This window comes from Malurus melanocephalus, unplaced genomic scaffold (assembly GCF_030028575.1).
Source record: "Malurus melanocephalus ecotype Western Australia unplaced genomic scaffold, MMel_1.1 scaffold_107, whole genome shotgun sequence".
In the NCBI taxonomy this organism is placed as follows: domain Eukaryota; kingdom Metazoa; phylum Chordata; class Aves; order Passeriformes; family Maluridae; genus Malurus; species Malurus melanocephalus.
The window spans coordinates 2130813-2145967 of NW_026623339.1; the positions used below are offsets into that span (position 1 = coordinate 2130813).

The 15155-nt window shown below is 68.2% G+C and overlaps 4 protein-coding genes across 10 annotated transcripts in view; 2 read left to right on the plus strand and 2 right to left on the minus strand.

Annotated features, from left to right (window-relative positions):
* Positions 1–217: 217 nt before the first annotated feature.
* TTC31 (tetratricopeptide repeat domain 31) lies at positions 218–4589 on the minus strand. 6 transcript variants are annotated; one of them, XM_057369351.1, is made up of 15 exons: positions 4350–4589; positions 4130–4249; positions 3737–4002; positions 3565–3648; positions 3311–3379; positions 3090–3224; positions 2764–2998; positions 2527–2617; positions 2306–2447; positions 1728–1829; positions 1574–1646; positions 1347–1485; positions 1187–1261; positions 667–769; positions 218–591 (listed from the first exon to the last, which is right to left on the minus strand). In XM_057369351.1, the coding sequence occupies exons 1-15, from the start codon at positions 4468–4470 to the stop codon at positions 475–477; spliced, it is 1872 nt and encodes a 623-aa protein (XP_057225334.1). In that variant the 5' UTR covers positions 4471–4589; the 3' UTR covers positions 218–474. The 6 variants fall into 6 exon arrangements, with proteins under 6 accessions (XP_057225334.1, XP_057225335.1, XP_057225333.1 ...); XM_057369350.1 differs by having other exon boundaries at positions 219–591; positions 1574–1643; positions 3081–3224; XM_057369349.1 differs by having other exon boundaries at positions 219–591; positions 3081–3224.
* On the plus strand, positions 4540–10028 carry CCDC142 (coiled-coil domain containing 142). Of its 2 annotated transcripts, XM_057369347.1 has the most exons (11): positions 4540–4847; positions 5192–5288; positions 5653–7014; positions 7094–7180; positions 7382–7546; positions 7616–7770; positions 7863–8027; positions 8118–8232; positions 8315–8492; positions 8893–9101; positions 9443–9731. In XM_057369347.1, exons 1-11 carry the CDS (start codon positions 4800–4802, stop codon positions 9682–9684), a joined length of 2823 nt encoding a protein of 940 aa, XP_057225330.1. In that variant the 5' UTR covers positions 4540–4799; the 3' UTR covers positions 9685–9731. The 2 variants fall into 2 exon arrangements, with proteins under 2 accessions (XP_057225330.1, XP_057225329.1); XM_057369346.1 differs by lacking the exon at positions 8893–9101 and having other exon boundaries at positions 9443–10028.
* A 49-nt stretch (positions 10029–10077) lies between these two features.
* Positions 10078–13026, plus strand: MOGS (mannosyl-oligosaccharide glucosidase). The gene is made up of 4 exons (XM_057369348.1): positions 10078–10483; positions 10579–10790; positions 10873–11063; positions 11195–13026. The coding sequence occupies exons 1-4, from the start codon at positions 10123–10125 to the stop codon at positions 12900–12902; spliced, it is 2472 nt and encodes an 823-aa protein (XP_057225331.1). The 5' UTR covers positions 10078–10122; the 3' UTR covers positions 12903–13026.
* A 144-nt stretch (positions 13027–13170) lies between these two features.
* The window catches only part of WBP1 (WW domain binding protein 1), a 2978-nt gene continuing 993 nt past the window's right edge, over positions 13171–15155 (minus strand). Inside the window, exons 2-5 of the mRNA XM_057369366.1 lie at positions 15115–15153; positions 14945–15047; positions 14392–14553; positions 13171–13986 (exon numbers count right to left, since the gene is read on the minus strand). Of these exons, the coding sequence (XP_057225349.1) occupies positions 13424–13986; positions 14392–14553; positions 14945–15047; positions 15115–15153 (867 nt within the window). The 3' untranslated portion in view covers positions 13171–13423. The remainder of the gene's footprint in view (positions 13987–14391; positions 14554–14944; positions 15048–15114; positions 15154–15155) is intronic.

The following is a 15155-nucleotide window of genomic DNA, read 5'->3' on the forward strand; positions in this document are numbered from 1 at the left end:
TTGATCTCACGCCTGTCACCCCCCCCCGAAGCTCCTGTCACCAGCCAGTGACATTAAAGGGGGCTGGAGACACCCCCYTCACTGTCCCCCAGGGCTGGAGGGACATGGGGGAGTGAGGGGGGATACAGGGGACAAGGAGTGGACAGAGATGGGGGGGGCTGGACCAGTGGGGGTCCAACACTGCAACAGGGAGGGGTGACAGAAAGACAGGGAAACATCAGCCCAAAGGAAGGCCAGACAGAAAAACACATCTCAGCTTTATTAAAATACTGAAATTGGTACAAATCCCTGAGGGGCTGCAGAGAACAGCCAGGGCCCACCTCCCCAGCCCAAGGGGCTGCAGGGTGGGCCCGGACCCCCAGCACCCCCAAGGCAGGAGGGGGAGACACTCCCACCCCTGGCAGTGGGGGACAAGGCACAGGCAGGTACAGGCAGGTGAAGGGGRGCCCTGGCAGCCCCCCCAGCAGAGCGGGGTCAACTGAGCATTGGCCCGGGGGTGGCCCTGCCCTTGGCACGGGGCAGCGGGGCTGGGGTGGCGTGGACCGGGTGCTTGAGTTGCAGCAACAACTCGCTGCCCTCCACGATGGCACCCTGGGGACAAGAAGAGATGGCATTGGGACAGGGCCCATGCAGGGATAGGGTGTCCCACAAGCTCCCCCAATTCACCTGCATGGCCCTGTAAGCCTCCTCAGCCGCCGCCCTCCCRGAGAAGTTGATGAAGGCACAGTGGCGTCCTGGAAGCAGCCGCATGGAGCAAATCTCACCAAACCTGGGGGGCAACAGTAAAGARACTCCTAAATAGGGAGGAGGAGGGCTAGACACCCCCAACCTGCATGGTGGTGGGGTTAGAGACCCTCAAACATGAGAAGGAAGGTTAGCAACCCCCAACAGCTGAAAAGAAGTACAAAAGAGTTGCAAAGATGAAGAAACAGAATGAGACGCCCCCAGCTCTGTGGAATGGGGGAACAGAGATTCCCAGACCTGAGGAGGAATAGTTAAAGGCACCTGAAGCTGTGGAATAGAGACCCCCAAACCTAGGGCTGGTGTGTGTGCCAGAGACTACTCCCCAAGCAGGTCAAAACTACCAGAGAATAAGGACAGGGACAGAGCTGGAGAGTTCGGGGGTCACTAGTGCTGCGCCAGGGTCTTGGAGTCCTCGAAGGGCAGCAGTACTGGGGTCACTCACCGGCCAAAGGCACGACGCAGCACCTTCTCGCTGATTTGGGGCGTGACATTGCCCACCCAGAGCGGGAAGCAGCCCCTGCCAAGAGCCATCCTGGTGTCATCAGAGCCAGCGCTGCCCCACGGGCGCTCTGGGCCACCCCCCGCTCACCAGAAACCTGTACCTGGCAGGGTGGCTCGGTGGCAGTGTCAGGTGGCCACTGGCCACTGCTGGTCCCTGTTCTGGGCTTTTTGTGGGGGTCCTGGCGCTGCCTCCCGTCACACTTGTGTCACCTGTGTCCTGACAGCTGGTCGCCCATCCCGCTACCAAGGGGCCAGAGGGGTTCAGCACCCACTGGGGACACAGGGATACCCCAGGGGTCCCCCCARGCCACCCACCCCTGTCCCTTACCAGGGAGAAACAGTGGCTCCTTAGCCTTGAGCAGGAAGGGGGACACGGGGACACCGCCAGGGCGGCTGCACTGCTGTGAGGGGACAGGGGTGAGGCGTGGGGGGCACGGCGGGACGGGGGGCAGGGGATGGGGGTTTGGGAAAGGGGGTCTCACCTGCAGCAGGGCCCGGCAGGCCTCCAGCTGCGTGGCTGCCTCAGCATAGGCCCCGTCCTGCAGCAGCAGCTCCTCGAAGATGCGCGCGGCCTCGGCGTAGCGCTGSGGGCCGGAGGGCACCTGCAGCCTCCTGCCCGGTCCCACGGGCACCCCACAACCCCCACCCGGCCCAAATGGCACCTCAAAGCCTCAATGACATCCCCCAGACTCACTTCACCCCACCCCACTAACACCCTGCAGCATCCCCAGTGCCCTGCCCAGCCCTGGCACCCCCCAGCCCAAACTCACATTAACACAATCAGCCCTCACACGCAGCCATAGCACCCCACAGCCACCACCCAGCCCCCCTGGAACCCCTCAGCCCCCTGCCCAGCCCACTGGCACTCCAAGGGCCCCAATTTGGTCCCATCAATAGCCCACAGCACCCCGCAGCCACTCTAAAAGCCCCAYAACCACTCCTGGCCCCCTGTAGCCTCTCACCCAGCCACGACACCCACCAGGCCCCCCTCCTTCAGTCCCCCCACAAGACCCCAGCCCCCTACAGCCCAGCCCCAAAGTCCCTGGAGCCACCCAGGTACCTGAAGCCCCCGCAGGGCCTTGCCCTTGCGGAAAGAGCCCTTGGGCCAGCCCGGCTGCAGCTCCAGCGCCGCCTCCGCATCCGCCAGCGCCTCCTCGTACCGAGCCAGCTTCTCCAGGCAGTACGAGCGGTTCCCYAGGAGCCTGTGGGGATGGGGGGTCACTGTGGCCCATCCCGAACACCCCAGAACCCTCTGGGCTACCCCAAAACCCCTCTCCTCACCGGTGCTCATGGGGATTCAGCTCCAGGGCGAGAGTGAAAGCCCAAACAGCCTCGGTGTGTTGGCCTAACTGGGCCGCCGCGATGCCATGGCCTGGGGAGGTGACACAGGGGTGCTTAGCGAGGACACAGACCTCCCCAGGGAGGGACAGCCACCCTGGCACAGCCCCACAGGGCAGGGGAGAAGCAAGGAGAGCCTCCAATGCCCTCTCCTTCCCTTCAGGGTGTCCCTGCACTGACCTGCGAGCGCCAGGCTCTGTGCCAGCGTGCTGGGGCTGGGGACCCTGGGTTGGAGGGGCTGGGGGGGGACAGATCTCTGCCTCTCCCCAGGGCTCCCCTTCTCCTTTTCTGGAACCCTCCTGCCTGGCTCCATGTTCTGTGTCCCAGGGGACCGGTCACTGCCCGGAGGGGGCAGCCGGACCCCCGCCTTCTCCCGYGCTTTGCAGACAAAGCTGCAGCTCAGGTCCAGCTCCTCCTGGGGGAGAAGGRAGGATTGGTCAGGCAGAGCCCTGGGACCCTCACCCCTAGATAGCCCCCCTGAGGAGACCCTCCGTCACCTCTGTCACCTCCGTGTCCTCCAGCCCAGGCTCTCCCGGGAGGGCTGTGGAGTCCCCAGGGCACRGGRAGGGYTTGGGGCAGCATCCCTCCTTCTCAGYGCCATTGGGTGGGGGCCCAGTGCCCACAGGGCCACTCAGGGGGCTCTGCAAGGAGAAGGAGGGGTAAGGTGTCTGAGCCCCAGCTCTGGGGACCCCTAGAACAACACGAGGGGGCTAAAGTGGTCACTTACCGGATCAGTGTTCTCTTTGTTCTTTAGCTCTTGACCCAGTTTCTCACGTTTCTTTCGGTCTTTTTGCTTCTGGAAAGAGAGAACGTGGAACCACGAGCAGGTGTCAGCAAAGAAAAGGAGCTCTCACAACCCCACCACCCTCAGCCCCCAGCCACGCGACCCCCAAGCTCAGGGACCTGCTGGCAGCATCCCAACAAGAGGCAGTGACCCCAATCTCCAGGGGGTGGCAGTGACCCTTTCCAGGGCTCACTCACCTTCTTTTTCTGCTTTTTCTTCTCCGCTTTCTTTTTTGCCCGCTCCYCCTCCTCCACCAGCTCCTGCGCATTCCTCTCGGCTTCCTGCAGGGGGGATACCCTGAGTCAGAACCCTTCTCCTGACATCAATCCGGCACCACYCAACCCGAGGGGCGGCGGGGATGTTCCCTACTTCTGCCGTGAGCGGGGCCCGGCAGGGTGTGGGCAGCCGGTCCAGCCGCGCATCCAGGGCKGTGGGAGAGGTCCGGGGAGGCTCCGAGGACAGGAAGGACTTGCGGAAGCCGCAGTAGCTGTASGGAATGGACCCCTCCGCGACGGGAACGTCCCAGTAATCCACCCCACCTTCATAATCTATGTCGAACCCGTCCTCGTCGTAATTGTAATCATCATTGSCATCGTCATCGTCATCCCCCAGTTGATAGTAATCCACGCTGGGGCCTGGCAGGAGAACGGGGGGCGTGARAAGCAGTCTCAAGCATCGAACCCCGGCAGTCCCTACCCACTGCCCCCTGTCCCGGGCAACTCCCGRGCACAGGGACCGCCCCGCAGCCCCCGCCCGACTCACCGCCATCCCAAAGCAGACACATCTCTCCCATCATGTACTCCATCGCTGTCTGGGAGGGGCCCTGCGGCGGCACCGGGAGGTCGGCGAGGCTGGACATGCGGTGCCGGGGGCAGAACGGCGCTGTGGGAAGCARAAACAGCCATGAGCCGGCGGAGGCGGAACCGAAACCGGGCCGCCACCGGGCCCCACTCCGGACTCCCAGCCCTGCCACGGCCCGTACCACCGCTCCAGCCAGCGGGACCGGGGGTGCAGCCCCAGGGGCAGGCAGCGGGGGCAGCTCCGAAGCCGAAGCCGCCCAGGCCGGGCCCGTCCCGCTCCTGGGTCCCGCCCGAGCCCCGCATCGCCACGGGCCGCCGCCGCCGCCGCGATTAGAACCGTGTCACGGGATCTRCCGGAAAAGCGTCACGGCTCCGGTTGACGCCGCCCGGCCGCCATGTTGGATGCGGGCAGGACGGCGGCCTCAAGGGCCCGCACCGAGCGGGACTGGAGCTGCACATCCCCTCCCGCCGTTCCCGCCCGCGCCAAGGCTGACGGTCCGGCCGCCCCCCGCCGATCGTTCCGCCCTCCACGCCGGGCCCCTCCTGGCCGCCAGCTTGGCCCAGCCCCCGGGATTAGTGAGGGCGCGGCCTAAGCCTCTTTGCTGCCGCCGCCGCCCCCGGGATGGCCCGGCATGGACGCCGGCGGCGCTGAGCGGAGCGGCGAAGAGCTCTGCCTACAGGTGAGGCCGCGGGGAGGAGCGGGGCTCGGACACCCCTCACGGGGCAGCGGCGGGGCAGGGCCGGTAACGGGGTGAGCGGGGGGACGCGGGCCCGGGCGGTGCGGCGTCTCCATGGCAACGGCACAGGGGGCGGAGCGGGGGGGCGTGGCCAACGTGGCGAGCTCTGGCTGGGGGCGTGACCGAATCAACCCTGGGGGCGTGGTCATGGAGGAGCTCGATGGGGGCGGGGCTGAGGCGCGGCTGCGGCGGGAGGGGGCGTGGCCGTGCGGTGGTGGGCGGGGTCAGGCGGTGGCCACGCCCCTCGCCCTGGCCCGGGGGTCCTCAGTCCCYCCTCACCCCTCCAGGTGGGCGACGCGGGCCTGGGCGGCCTCATCCTGCTGCTGCTGACGGCGCGGCCGGGACCGGGCAATGGGGCTGCCCGCGGAGAGCCCCCCGAGCCCGGTGAGACCTCTGGGGGCTGCRGGGACCGCAACGGGGTGCAAGGGTTCTGGGAGGCTTCGGGGTGCATGGTCCTGGGGGGGTGCGGAGGACTCTAATGAGGTCCAGAGTCCTTGTGGGGGGAATTGATGGCGTGTGGGGGGCTGTGGGGACCCCGGTCGTGAGGGGCTGCAGGGACACCAAGGGGCTGTGCGGTTCTGGGGGATCTGTGGGAAACTTAATGGGGTCCTGCAGGTCTTAGGGTTAGGGTGGCAATGGGGCGGTGTGGACAGGGGCTGCCCCACACTGTGGTTCTGTACTGCGCAATAGGGGATCTGCACCCTACACCAGGGTCCCTGCCCCACCCTGAGGGTCCCGTGCTCTCCAGGCGGGTCGCGGGGGCCCCTGGCRCGCTCCCTGCAGCGGGCAGAGGCCATGCTACGCAGCTGTGTCACACCGGGGCTGCGGCGCCTGCTGTCCCCGCGGTCAGACCGGCGCGGTGACGGCGAYGATGACGATGAGGAGGACGAGGATGAAGCAGCGTCCATCGTGGTCCCGCTGGAGCAAAGCTTCCTGGGGCTGCGCCGCTGCCTCTGTGTCTGGGAGGACCCTCGCACCGAGACTTTCCAGGGACACGTGCGACCCCATCCCGGTGGCGCCGGTGACTTCTCCGAGGACGCGGTGCGACAGCGTGTGGGAGAGCGCGGCGCGTCCCTGCACGGCCTGCTGCAGCACCGCCACCAGCTCCGCCTGGCCCGTGACTTCACCCGACGCCTCAAGGCCTCCTCCGACTTTGTGCGGCAGCTGCTGGCGCTGCCGGGGCCCGGAGAGCCCGGAGACCCCACGCCGGCGCTGCGGGAGCTGTGCCTGGAGCTGCGGGCGCACGCGGGGCACTGGGCCGCGCTGCTGCGGCGGCTGCGGGCGGACGCGTGGCTGCGGGCGCTGCCGCGGCGCCGGGGCGAGGCCGTGCTGCACATGCGGTGGGCGCTGCTGCTGCCCGCCCTGATGGCCGCACGCCTGACCGGACAGCACATCGAGGGACGGCTGCGGGAGCTCGGCCACCCCAGCATCCCTGCCCCGACCTCTGAGTGCCTAGCTGACCTCTTCCAGGGGCTGGAGATCTACAACCGTGTGGTGCAGGGGCTGGCWGAGGAGCTGGGCCCCGAGGTGAAGGTCCCCAGCATCTTCACAGTGGGTGATGTGCTGCGGCTGCTGGCAGCCAAGCGCGGCCAGGCTGTAGCCCAGAGGCTTCACAACCTCCTGTGGCCCCGGGAGGGGGACATCAGGGATGGACATGTCTGCTGGGAGGACGTGGTGGTGCCGTGGACACCAGAGCACAGTGCTATGGGGATGGGCATGGAGACAGACACTGAACCTTCTGGAGCAGAGGTGCCACCAGGGCTGGCGGCTGAGCTGCAAGCACTGTGCCAGGAGGATGAGGAGCTGATGGGACACGTTTTTGGGGCACTGGTGGCCTCAGCTGACAGCCTGTGGCAGCCAGTGCTGTCCGAAAGTCCCGAACCCCTGGGGCTGACCCCAGGACTGCGGCCGGGCAGTGCAGGTGGCTGGAAGGCCGTGCGGTGGCTGGACGCTGCCCGCGGCCCCGCAGCCACCGTGCTGAGTGCCCGGTACCGCTTGCTGCTCTGGGAGGCTGCTGGCTCTGCGCTGGAGGACAGCCTGGGCACCCCTCCTGCCACCCCCAGTGCCACYGTCACCGCGGCACAGGAGCTGAGCCGTGCACTCGCTGTGGGTATGTGGGGATACGGGGGATGTGAGGGGCTGCTGCAGGGTATCCCTGCCCTGCCCTGACCCCCCATGTCCCCCTGCAGCCCGTGTGCCCCCCCAGTGCCAGGAGGAGCTGGGGAGGCTCTGCCTGCGCCTGCTGTGCCGGAGCGTCCTCTGCAGCTTGGACACAGGTAGGAGGGGTCGGGAGATCACAGGGTGGGGTACAGGGGGTACAGGGTGCGGTTTGGGGTGTGAGCTTTATGGTACAGTGTGGGGGGCACAGTGTGGATATGGGGTGAGAGAATGGGGTACGCTGTGAGGTGTTGGATGTGGGGTATGGGGTGRGGTACTGGTGGGGAGTTGTTGGCATCTTTTGACTGTTTCTCCTCCAGATTTTACCCGTGCTCTGGGCTCGGGGCTGTCAGACAAGTGCTTGGAGGTCCCAGGAGGCCCCCCAGGGCCGGCATGCAGCCGCACAGCCCAGCAGCTCCGGCRCCTCTTCCCAGCCCTGGCACTCGCCCTGCGCTGCCTGCGCCTGCTGCCCGCCCGCCCCCATGGTGAGAGGGGTTTAGTGGGGTCGGGGGGGGGGGTCCAGGGGTCCTCTCTGTGCTGACCCCCACCCGCAGCCCCTCCCGGGGGTCTCTGCCTGCGGCTGCAGGTGCTGGGCCGGTGCCTGGCGGTGGTGGAGGCCGCCCACGCGTGGCTGACGGGCCGGGCYGGACGGTACCTGGCGGCCTGGGCATTGCCTCAGTTCCTGCTGCTCACCCAGGGAGACCTGCAGGTACGGGGGCACAGGGGGCACGAGGCTCTGGGGGGACAAGGGGGCTGGGGGGACACAGTGGGGCTGGATTCACTGCACCCATCCCCCTCCAGGTGCTGAAGGCAGAGGCGGAGCAGCTGATGCTGCAGGTGAGCGGGACCTTCCCAGAGCCAGGGGACGCCCATGGGGACACCCCCCATGAGGCACTCCCGATCCCGGGGACCCCATGGGARCTCCAGCTGTGCCGGCAGATCCACGACGTGACCAACAGCATCCAGGTATGGGGGGACCTAGAGAAGCGGGTCCTGAGCCCCCTCCTTTGTCACCCTGTGTCACCCTCTGTCACTCTGTGTCTCCCTGTGTCCCAGCTCTTCTCCGGGGATGTGCTCCGGATGTTCTCCACCAGCTGCAAGCGGCTCTCGGCCGAGATCTTTGACCAGACAATGCCACTGGGCCGGCACTGGCGGCTTGGGCCACGTGCCGGTGGGTGTTGGGGCCAGGGGGGATGTGGGGTGCTCAAGGGGAGCTTTGGGGAGTCACTGAGTGGTGTTCCTGTGTCCCCCAGAGCTGCCCAGCTCCCCCAGCGCGTACGCGGCCGCCGCGGTGCAGGCGGTGCTGGGGCAGGTGCTGCAGGGGGCCCAGGCTCTGCCCCACGATGCCCAGGCACCCACCTTGGCACGGGTCACCACGGCCTTCCTGGAGGCATGGATGGATCATATCCTGACCCGMCGGATCAAATTCAGGTACTGGGGATGGGGGGACACAGCCAGAAGCACAGCTGGTGGTGGGTGGGCAGTGCCAGGGGTCCCAGAGATCCTGGGGGTCCCAGAGATGAGGCTGATGGGCCCAATGTCAGTTTGGGGGTCCCAGTGGGCAGTGCCAGGGATTTGTGGCAACTTCAGGAGTTCCAGTGGCATGGTGGCACTCCTATGACAGGGCAGGGGGCCTTGTGGCAGTTTGGGATCCCAGTGGAGGTCCTGGGGATCCTGGTGGCAGTGCCTGGGTTCCGTGGGCAGTTGTGGRGGTCCTGATGGTCTGATGGTGGTGCTGTGGTCTTTATGGTGGTCCCAGAGCATGGTGGTGGTGTTGGGGGTCCTGATGGGGATTCCAGGGGTGCCATGCCCACCCTGACCCCCATCCCAGCCTGCAGGGTGCCCTGCAGCTCCGGCGGGACTTCGAGGCGGTGCARGATCTGGTGTGCTCGGAGCGCTCCGGGCTGGCTCCCGAGGCCCGGCAGGCGCTGCGGGCCCTCTGCGTCTTCCGGCACACGGACACGGCAGTGCGGTGCCTCCTGCAGCAGCCAGGGGGGCTGGGGGGGCCCCCTCGGGGCTGGCGAGGCCTCCGGCGCTGCTGTGAGAGCGGGATGGGCTGGAATGGGTGGGAACGGGGTGGGATGGGAGGAGACAGGGCGGGGGTGGGCTGGGATGGGGGTGAGATGGAAATGGGATGGGGTGGGATGAGGATAAAATGGAATGGGATGGGTTGAAGTGGGGTGAGATTGGGATGAGACGAGTTGGGTGGGAAAGGGATGGGACAGGGTGGGATAAGGATGGGGAGAAAGACTGAGACAAAGATGGATGGGGATAGGGAGAGGGACAAGGATGGGAATGGGATTGGAGTGGGAACTGGGATGGGGATAGGGATCCCCACCAGGAGCAGGATCCAGTATTGCAGCCCATCCATCCCTCCCCAGGCTCGGACGAAGGCGCCCACCCCCTGGAACCATCCATGGATCCTCTCCCTGGGCTGGACCCTCTGGAGGGGCCRGGCACAATCCCAGGGACACCCCCGCTGACTCCGGAGGCCGATCTCCCGTTCCGTCCCGAATCCCCGTTCCCGGGCAGCCAGCAGCAGTGGCTGTCCCTGCGGCTGCACCGCGCCCGCCGCTGGCGTGTGCCGGGGCTCCCGTGCGTCGGGAACAGCCCCGAGGGCTGACCCAGAATAAACCTGGCAACAYCATGGCCGTGGCTGTGTCTGTGGGTGCGGGTCTGGCTTCACTGSGGTGTGATCCTGGGATTTCAGCTGGGACCAGTTGCTGGTGGGTAGGATCTAACTGGAATTCTTGGCAGGACAGCTGGGGTGTCCTGGGTGGTCCTAAGGAAGGCTGGGAGTCCACGGATGTGCTTTGGTTATCCCCGAGAGGTTGAGGGGAGATCAACGGGCACAATAAAGCGGACGTGAGGCGCGTGGACTGGGTGGCAGGGGGCTTGGGGACATTSTGCGGTGTCGCTGTCCCCTCGGGGCCGGTTTGGGTTGAGCGGGGTCCCTGGAGGACCGAACTGCGTGAGCTCCTCCAGGCCAGCAGGGGACGCTCGCGTGATTCGCCTCTCCCCCCCGTCGCGAAACGGGAACGTCACGRCAGCGACTGCCTCGATGGCGGGCGAGCGGCGGCGGCGTGGCGGGGATGGACCGCGGGACCGGCCCCGAGAGCGGCTACGGGACCGGGACCCGAAACTTCGGCAACAGCARCAGCCACAGCGGGGCTCCGGGCGGGGCCGAACGGCGCTGGCGCTTACGGCGGCGGCGGCAGCGCTGGCTCTGGGTCTGGCGGCGGCGGCGGCCGAATGGAAGCGGTGGAGCGAAGCGTCCCGCCTCGTCACCCCACACCCCGCGCCCCMCGCCGTCCCCGCCGGTTCCACCGGRCCCCTCGCATCGCCCGCCTACTTTTGGGGCACGTACCGGCCTCACGTCTATTTCGGGATGAAGACGCGGAGCCCGCGCGCTGTSGTGACCGGTGAGGGGCGCGGGGGGCTCTGCCTCACCCTGGGGCTTGTCCGGCCCCGTTCCCACCCCGAGAGCCGCCCCTGACACCCCCCCCCGCCCCCTCAGGACTGATGTGGCTCCAACACGGCAGCAACTTGCGGCACACGAGCGAGCAGAACGACGGCGTGTCGCGATACGGGTGGCTGATGCACGACGGGGAGAATTTCGGCGTGCAGGAGATCCGCGATGAGGGGCTGGTGCTGAAAACCGAGTTTGTGAMACAGCCCGGGGGAGATCACGGCGGCGACTGGAGCTGGCGGGTCACAGCAAAGATGGAGGTGAGGGGATGAAGGTGGGAGAGGGGTTGGGATGCCGGGGAGCTTTTGTCACACGCCTCCTCCTCCTCTTTCTCCTCCCCAGGGCAAGGGCCCAGCCCCTCTCCTGTCCCTCTTCTTCTACGTGGCCACAGATGGGCAGGGGACGYTGAGGCCGGTGCTGGAGAACGGGACACGGCTGGCGGCTGTGGCAGGGACGGCGGAGGAGCTTGGGGACTTCACCGTCACCTTCCTGCCCCCCACTGGGGAGGGCGGGGAGGGGACCAAGTACGCCAGGTGAGTCTCTGGGCTGCAGCTCCCAAACTCTGTATCCCCTCCATCCTCACATGTCCCCTCCATCTACCCCCATGTCCTGTTTCTCATGTCCCCACCATGTCCCCCATCTCTGACTCTCCTGTCTCCCCCAGTTACAACTTCCTGGCTGCGGGGGTGCCGGGCCTGCACCGTCTCACCGACCTGGTCCGGCAGAGCCTCCGTGACAGCTCCATATTCTCCCCGCCGGGCCGGCCCCGCCGCCGCTTCTTCGGGGTGTCCAGCACCGGGGGGCTGCCCGGGGAGCCCCCGCGGGGGCAGCTCCTGCTGCACCAGGTGACGCTGGAGCCACCGGCGGTGCTGGAGGTGACGCTGGAGTCGGGCAGTGCAGCGGGGGCGCGGCAGGGGCGGCTGGCGGGGCCGGTGCTGAGCGCGGCACTGGCCCGGCACGCGGCTGCCTTCGAGCAACGCTTCGAGGACACCTTCAAGCTGGGGGCACGTGGGGTGTCCCTCCCGCAGCGCCGCTTCRCCCAGGCCGCTCTCAGCGAGATGCTGGGCGGGATCGGCTTCTTCCATGGCCGCTCCCTGCTGCGCTCRGAGCACCAGGAGGAGCCGGTGCCCGGCGCCGAGTCCATGCTGTTCACGGCCGTGCCCTCGCGCTCCTGCTTCCCACGTGGCTTCCTGTGGGATGAGGGCTTCCACCTGCTGCTGCTGAGCCGCTGGGACCCTGCGCTGGCCCGTGACATCCTCGCCCACTGGCTCGACCTCCTGAACGCCGACGGCTGGATCCCGCGGGAGCAGATCCTGGGGGAYGAGGCGCGGGCCCGGGTGCCCCCCGAGTTTGTGCTGCAGCACAGCGAGACGGCGAACCCCCCGACACTGCTGCTGGCTCTGGAGCGGCTGCTGCCCGATGCACCCCTCCCCTACCTGCGCCGCCTCTCCCCGCGCCTGCGCGCCTGGTTCGAGTGGCTGAACCGCACCCAGGCCGGCCCAGAGCCCTTCACCTTCCGCTGGCGTGGCCGCGACACCGACCCCGAGCGCTTCCTGAACCCCAAGACGCTGGCGTCGGGGCTGGACGATTACCCCCGAGCCTCCCACCCGTCTGCGCAGGAGCGGCACCTGGACCTGCGCTGCTGGATGGCGCTGGGTGCCCGCGTGCTGGCGGCGCTGGCCGAGCGCCTGGGCGAGCCCCACGTGCCCTATCGCGACATGGCCGACACCCTGAGCGACAACGAGCTGCTGGACCGGCTGCACTGGGCACCTGAGCTCGGCACCTTYGCCGATTTTGGCAACCACAGCGCGGCTGTGGCGCTGCGCTGGCACCGCCCGGCCCCCGTGCCCGGCAGGCCCCCCCCGGCCCCGCAGCTGCGGCGGGAGGTGCGGGAGGCGCCGCGGCCGCAGTTCGTGGGTGCTTTGGGCTATGTGAGCCTGTTCCCGCTGCTGCTGCAGCTGCTCCGAGCGGACTCGCCGCGGCTGCCGGCRCTCCTGGGCTCCATGCGCAGCGAGAGGCAGCTCTGGACGCCCTTTGGCCTGCGCTCGCTGGCCCGCGACAGCCCCTGGTACCTGCGCCGCAACACCGAGCACGACCCTCCGTACTGGCGCGGCTCCATCTGGGTCAACATCAACTTCCTGGCGCTGCGGGCGCTGCACGGTTACGCACAGGCGGCGGGGCCGCACCGGGAACGTGCGGCCGAGCTGTACCGGGAGCTGCGCCACAACCTGGTGGCCAACGTGTTCCGGCAGTACGAGGCCACCGGCTTCCTTTGGGAGCACTACCGGGACAGTGACGGGGCCGGGCAGGGCTGTCACCCCTTCGCCGGCTGGTCTGCGCTAGTCGTGCTGGCCATGGCCGAGGACTATTAGTGCGGGGGGGTCCCCATGTCCCCCACCCACCCGGCGTGCTCAGGGCCAGGGGAGGTGCTGGGGGGGCTGTGCCGAAGCCCCCCTGCCTCCCCTGGAATAAATCTCCACAACTGTGGCCTCTCGCTGCCCATGTCAGGGTGTCAGTGTCCCCTTTGCTGGCCCCAGGTCMGACTGGTGCCCCCTGTGCCATGGTGGGGGGTGTTTTTGCCCCCACCCTGTGGCGTTGGGGGTCCCCACCCAGCCCAATGCACCAAGCACAAGGGGCGATGGTATTTGCACATCTCTTTAATGGTGAGAGAATGTGTCGGGACCACCCACCCCAACGGCCTTGGGCACCCCCCGGCAATGGGGCCCCCCTGGGCAGCAGCACCGGGATCGGGGGGGAGGCCCCAGAAGCAGTTCAGAGGGGAGGGGGCTTCAGCAGGACCCCATCACGCTGCAGGGTGGGTGTCAGTCAGGGTGAGGGGCCCCCAGGGGCTCTGTGTTGAGTCCAGACCCCAGTTGGGGGTCCTGGGGCGGGCTCAGACAGGCAGCACAGGTGAGCCGGGCCCCCCACCATCCCCCGGTCCCCCGCAGCTCTCGGGCTCGCCCTCCTCCTCCTCCGGGCCCCGGCCCACCTCGATTCCTGAATCCCCTGTGAGCCGCCGGTGCCGCCCGCCCCCATCCCCTGGCACCATCCCGCTCCTCCCTTCCTCACCCCCCTCGGTGTCAGAGCAAGGGCGGCCCTCGGCCTCGCAGAAGTCCCGGGGGACTTGTTTGGGGGGTCCCCCGCGGGCGGGCGGCTCCTCGGGCGGGGGCAGGTCCCAGCTGACACCAGTACCGGTGCTGCTGGAGCCGCCGTCACGGCCGGCACTGCCATCCCCCGGGCCCGGGCCAGGCTCCGGGTCCGTTTCGTCGGTGCCCGGTGCCGAGAGCGAGGAGCTGCTGGGGGAGGAGGCGCAGGAGCAGCCGCACGAGCAGGAGCTGCAGCCCCCTGAGGAGCCGGGGGACAGCGAGGGGCTCCCGGGGCTGTAGGGCGGCGGCGGCGTCCCKGGGCGCTGCGCCACCTCCTCGTACGCCGGCAGCTTGAAGGAGGCCAGCAGCCCTGGGGGGACAAAGAGGCGGAGTCAGGGGGATGCCCGGGATACCGGCGGGCACCGGGAAACGGCCCCGAGGGGATGGAGGGGGAGGGCACAGCCTGGCACAGGGCAAAGCTGGGGGGAATGTGGGGATGGGGGCGTACTGGGAGGAGGGACGGGGCTGGGGGGGATCTAGGAAAGGGCTGGGCTGGGTCGGGGGATGGGGGTTTGCAGGGATGTAGGGATCCCTCATTCGCTGAGGTCCCTTAAGGAGGGAGTGGGGGTGACATGGAGGGTTCTGACCCACTGAAACCCCCGGGAAGGCGGTGGGGTACGAGGGGCTGGGGGGTGACATATGTGAGGTGCTGGAGGTCCCCCATGGAGGGCAGGGACTGGGGAGGACAGGGGAAGTGCAGAAGCCCCTCACTCACGGAGGTCCCCCGCGGAAGGRGGGTAGTGGCAGGCACCGTGGTAGGCGATGAGGTTGATCTCACGCTGCCGCTGCTGCTGCTGCAGGCGCAGCTTGGCCCGGCGGTGCCGGAACGCGCAGCAGCAGCTCAGCAGGATCAGGATGGTCCAGAGCAGCCAGAACCCTGCGGGAATGGGGGCGCAGGGCAGCGGGGTCACCCTCACACAGAGCCCCCGTTCCCATGGRGGGAATCTGCCTGCAGCTCCCGCAACCTCCCAGAACCCTCAGTCCTCCCACTGTMCCAGATCTCCCTGAGCCTCGAATCTGCCTGGAAGCGCCCAGGCCCCCTGAGCCACAGGACCGCCCCAGAGGCCCCGATTTTCCTCGGAGCTCTCAGTCTCTGCCGTCCCCCCGCCAAGTTCCCGCAGGACTCACATGGAGCCCTGAGCCCCGCCAGATCCCCCGACTTCTGCGAGTCGCAGGACGCCCCCGGGAGTCCCGGATCCTGTCGAAGCCATCAGCCCCCCSAGGAGCCCCTGATCCCCTCCGTTTTCCCCGGTAACCCCTGCACTCACACCACAGCTCGTAGTAGTAGGTGCAGCAGCCGCTCTCCCCGCAGCAGTGCCCGGTCTCGCACACATAGGGCCGGTTGTTCACCCCCGGGCAGAACTCCCGGGCCTGCGGGCACGGCCGCACCGTCACCGCGGCCCCGCGCGCGGCCCCCCCGCCCCGGCCCGCCCGGTACCTGCGGGTGCTGCCGGCCCAGCAGTGCGGCCCAGGCCCCCT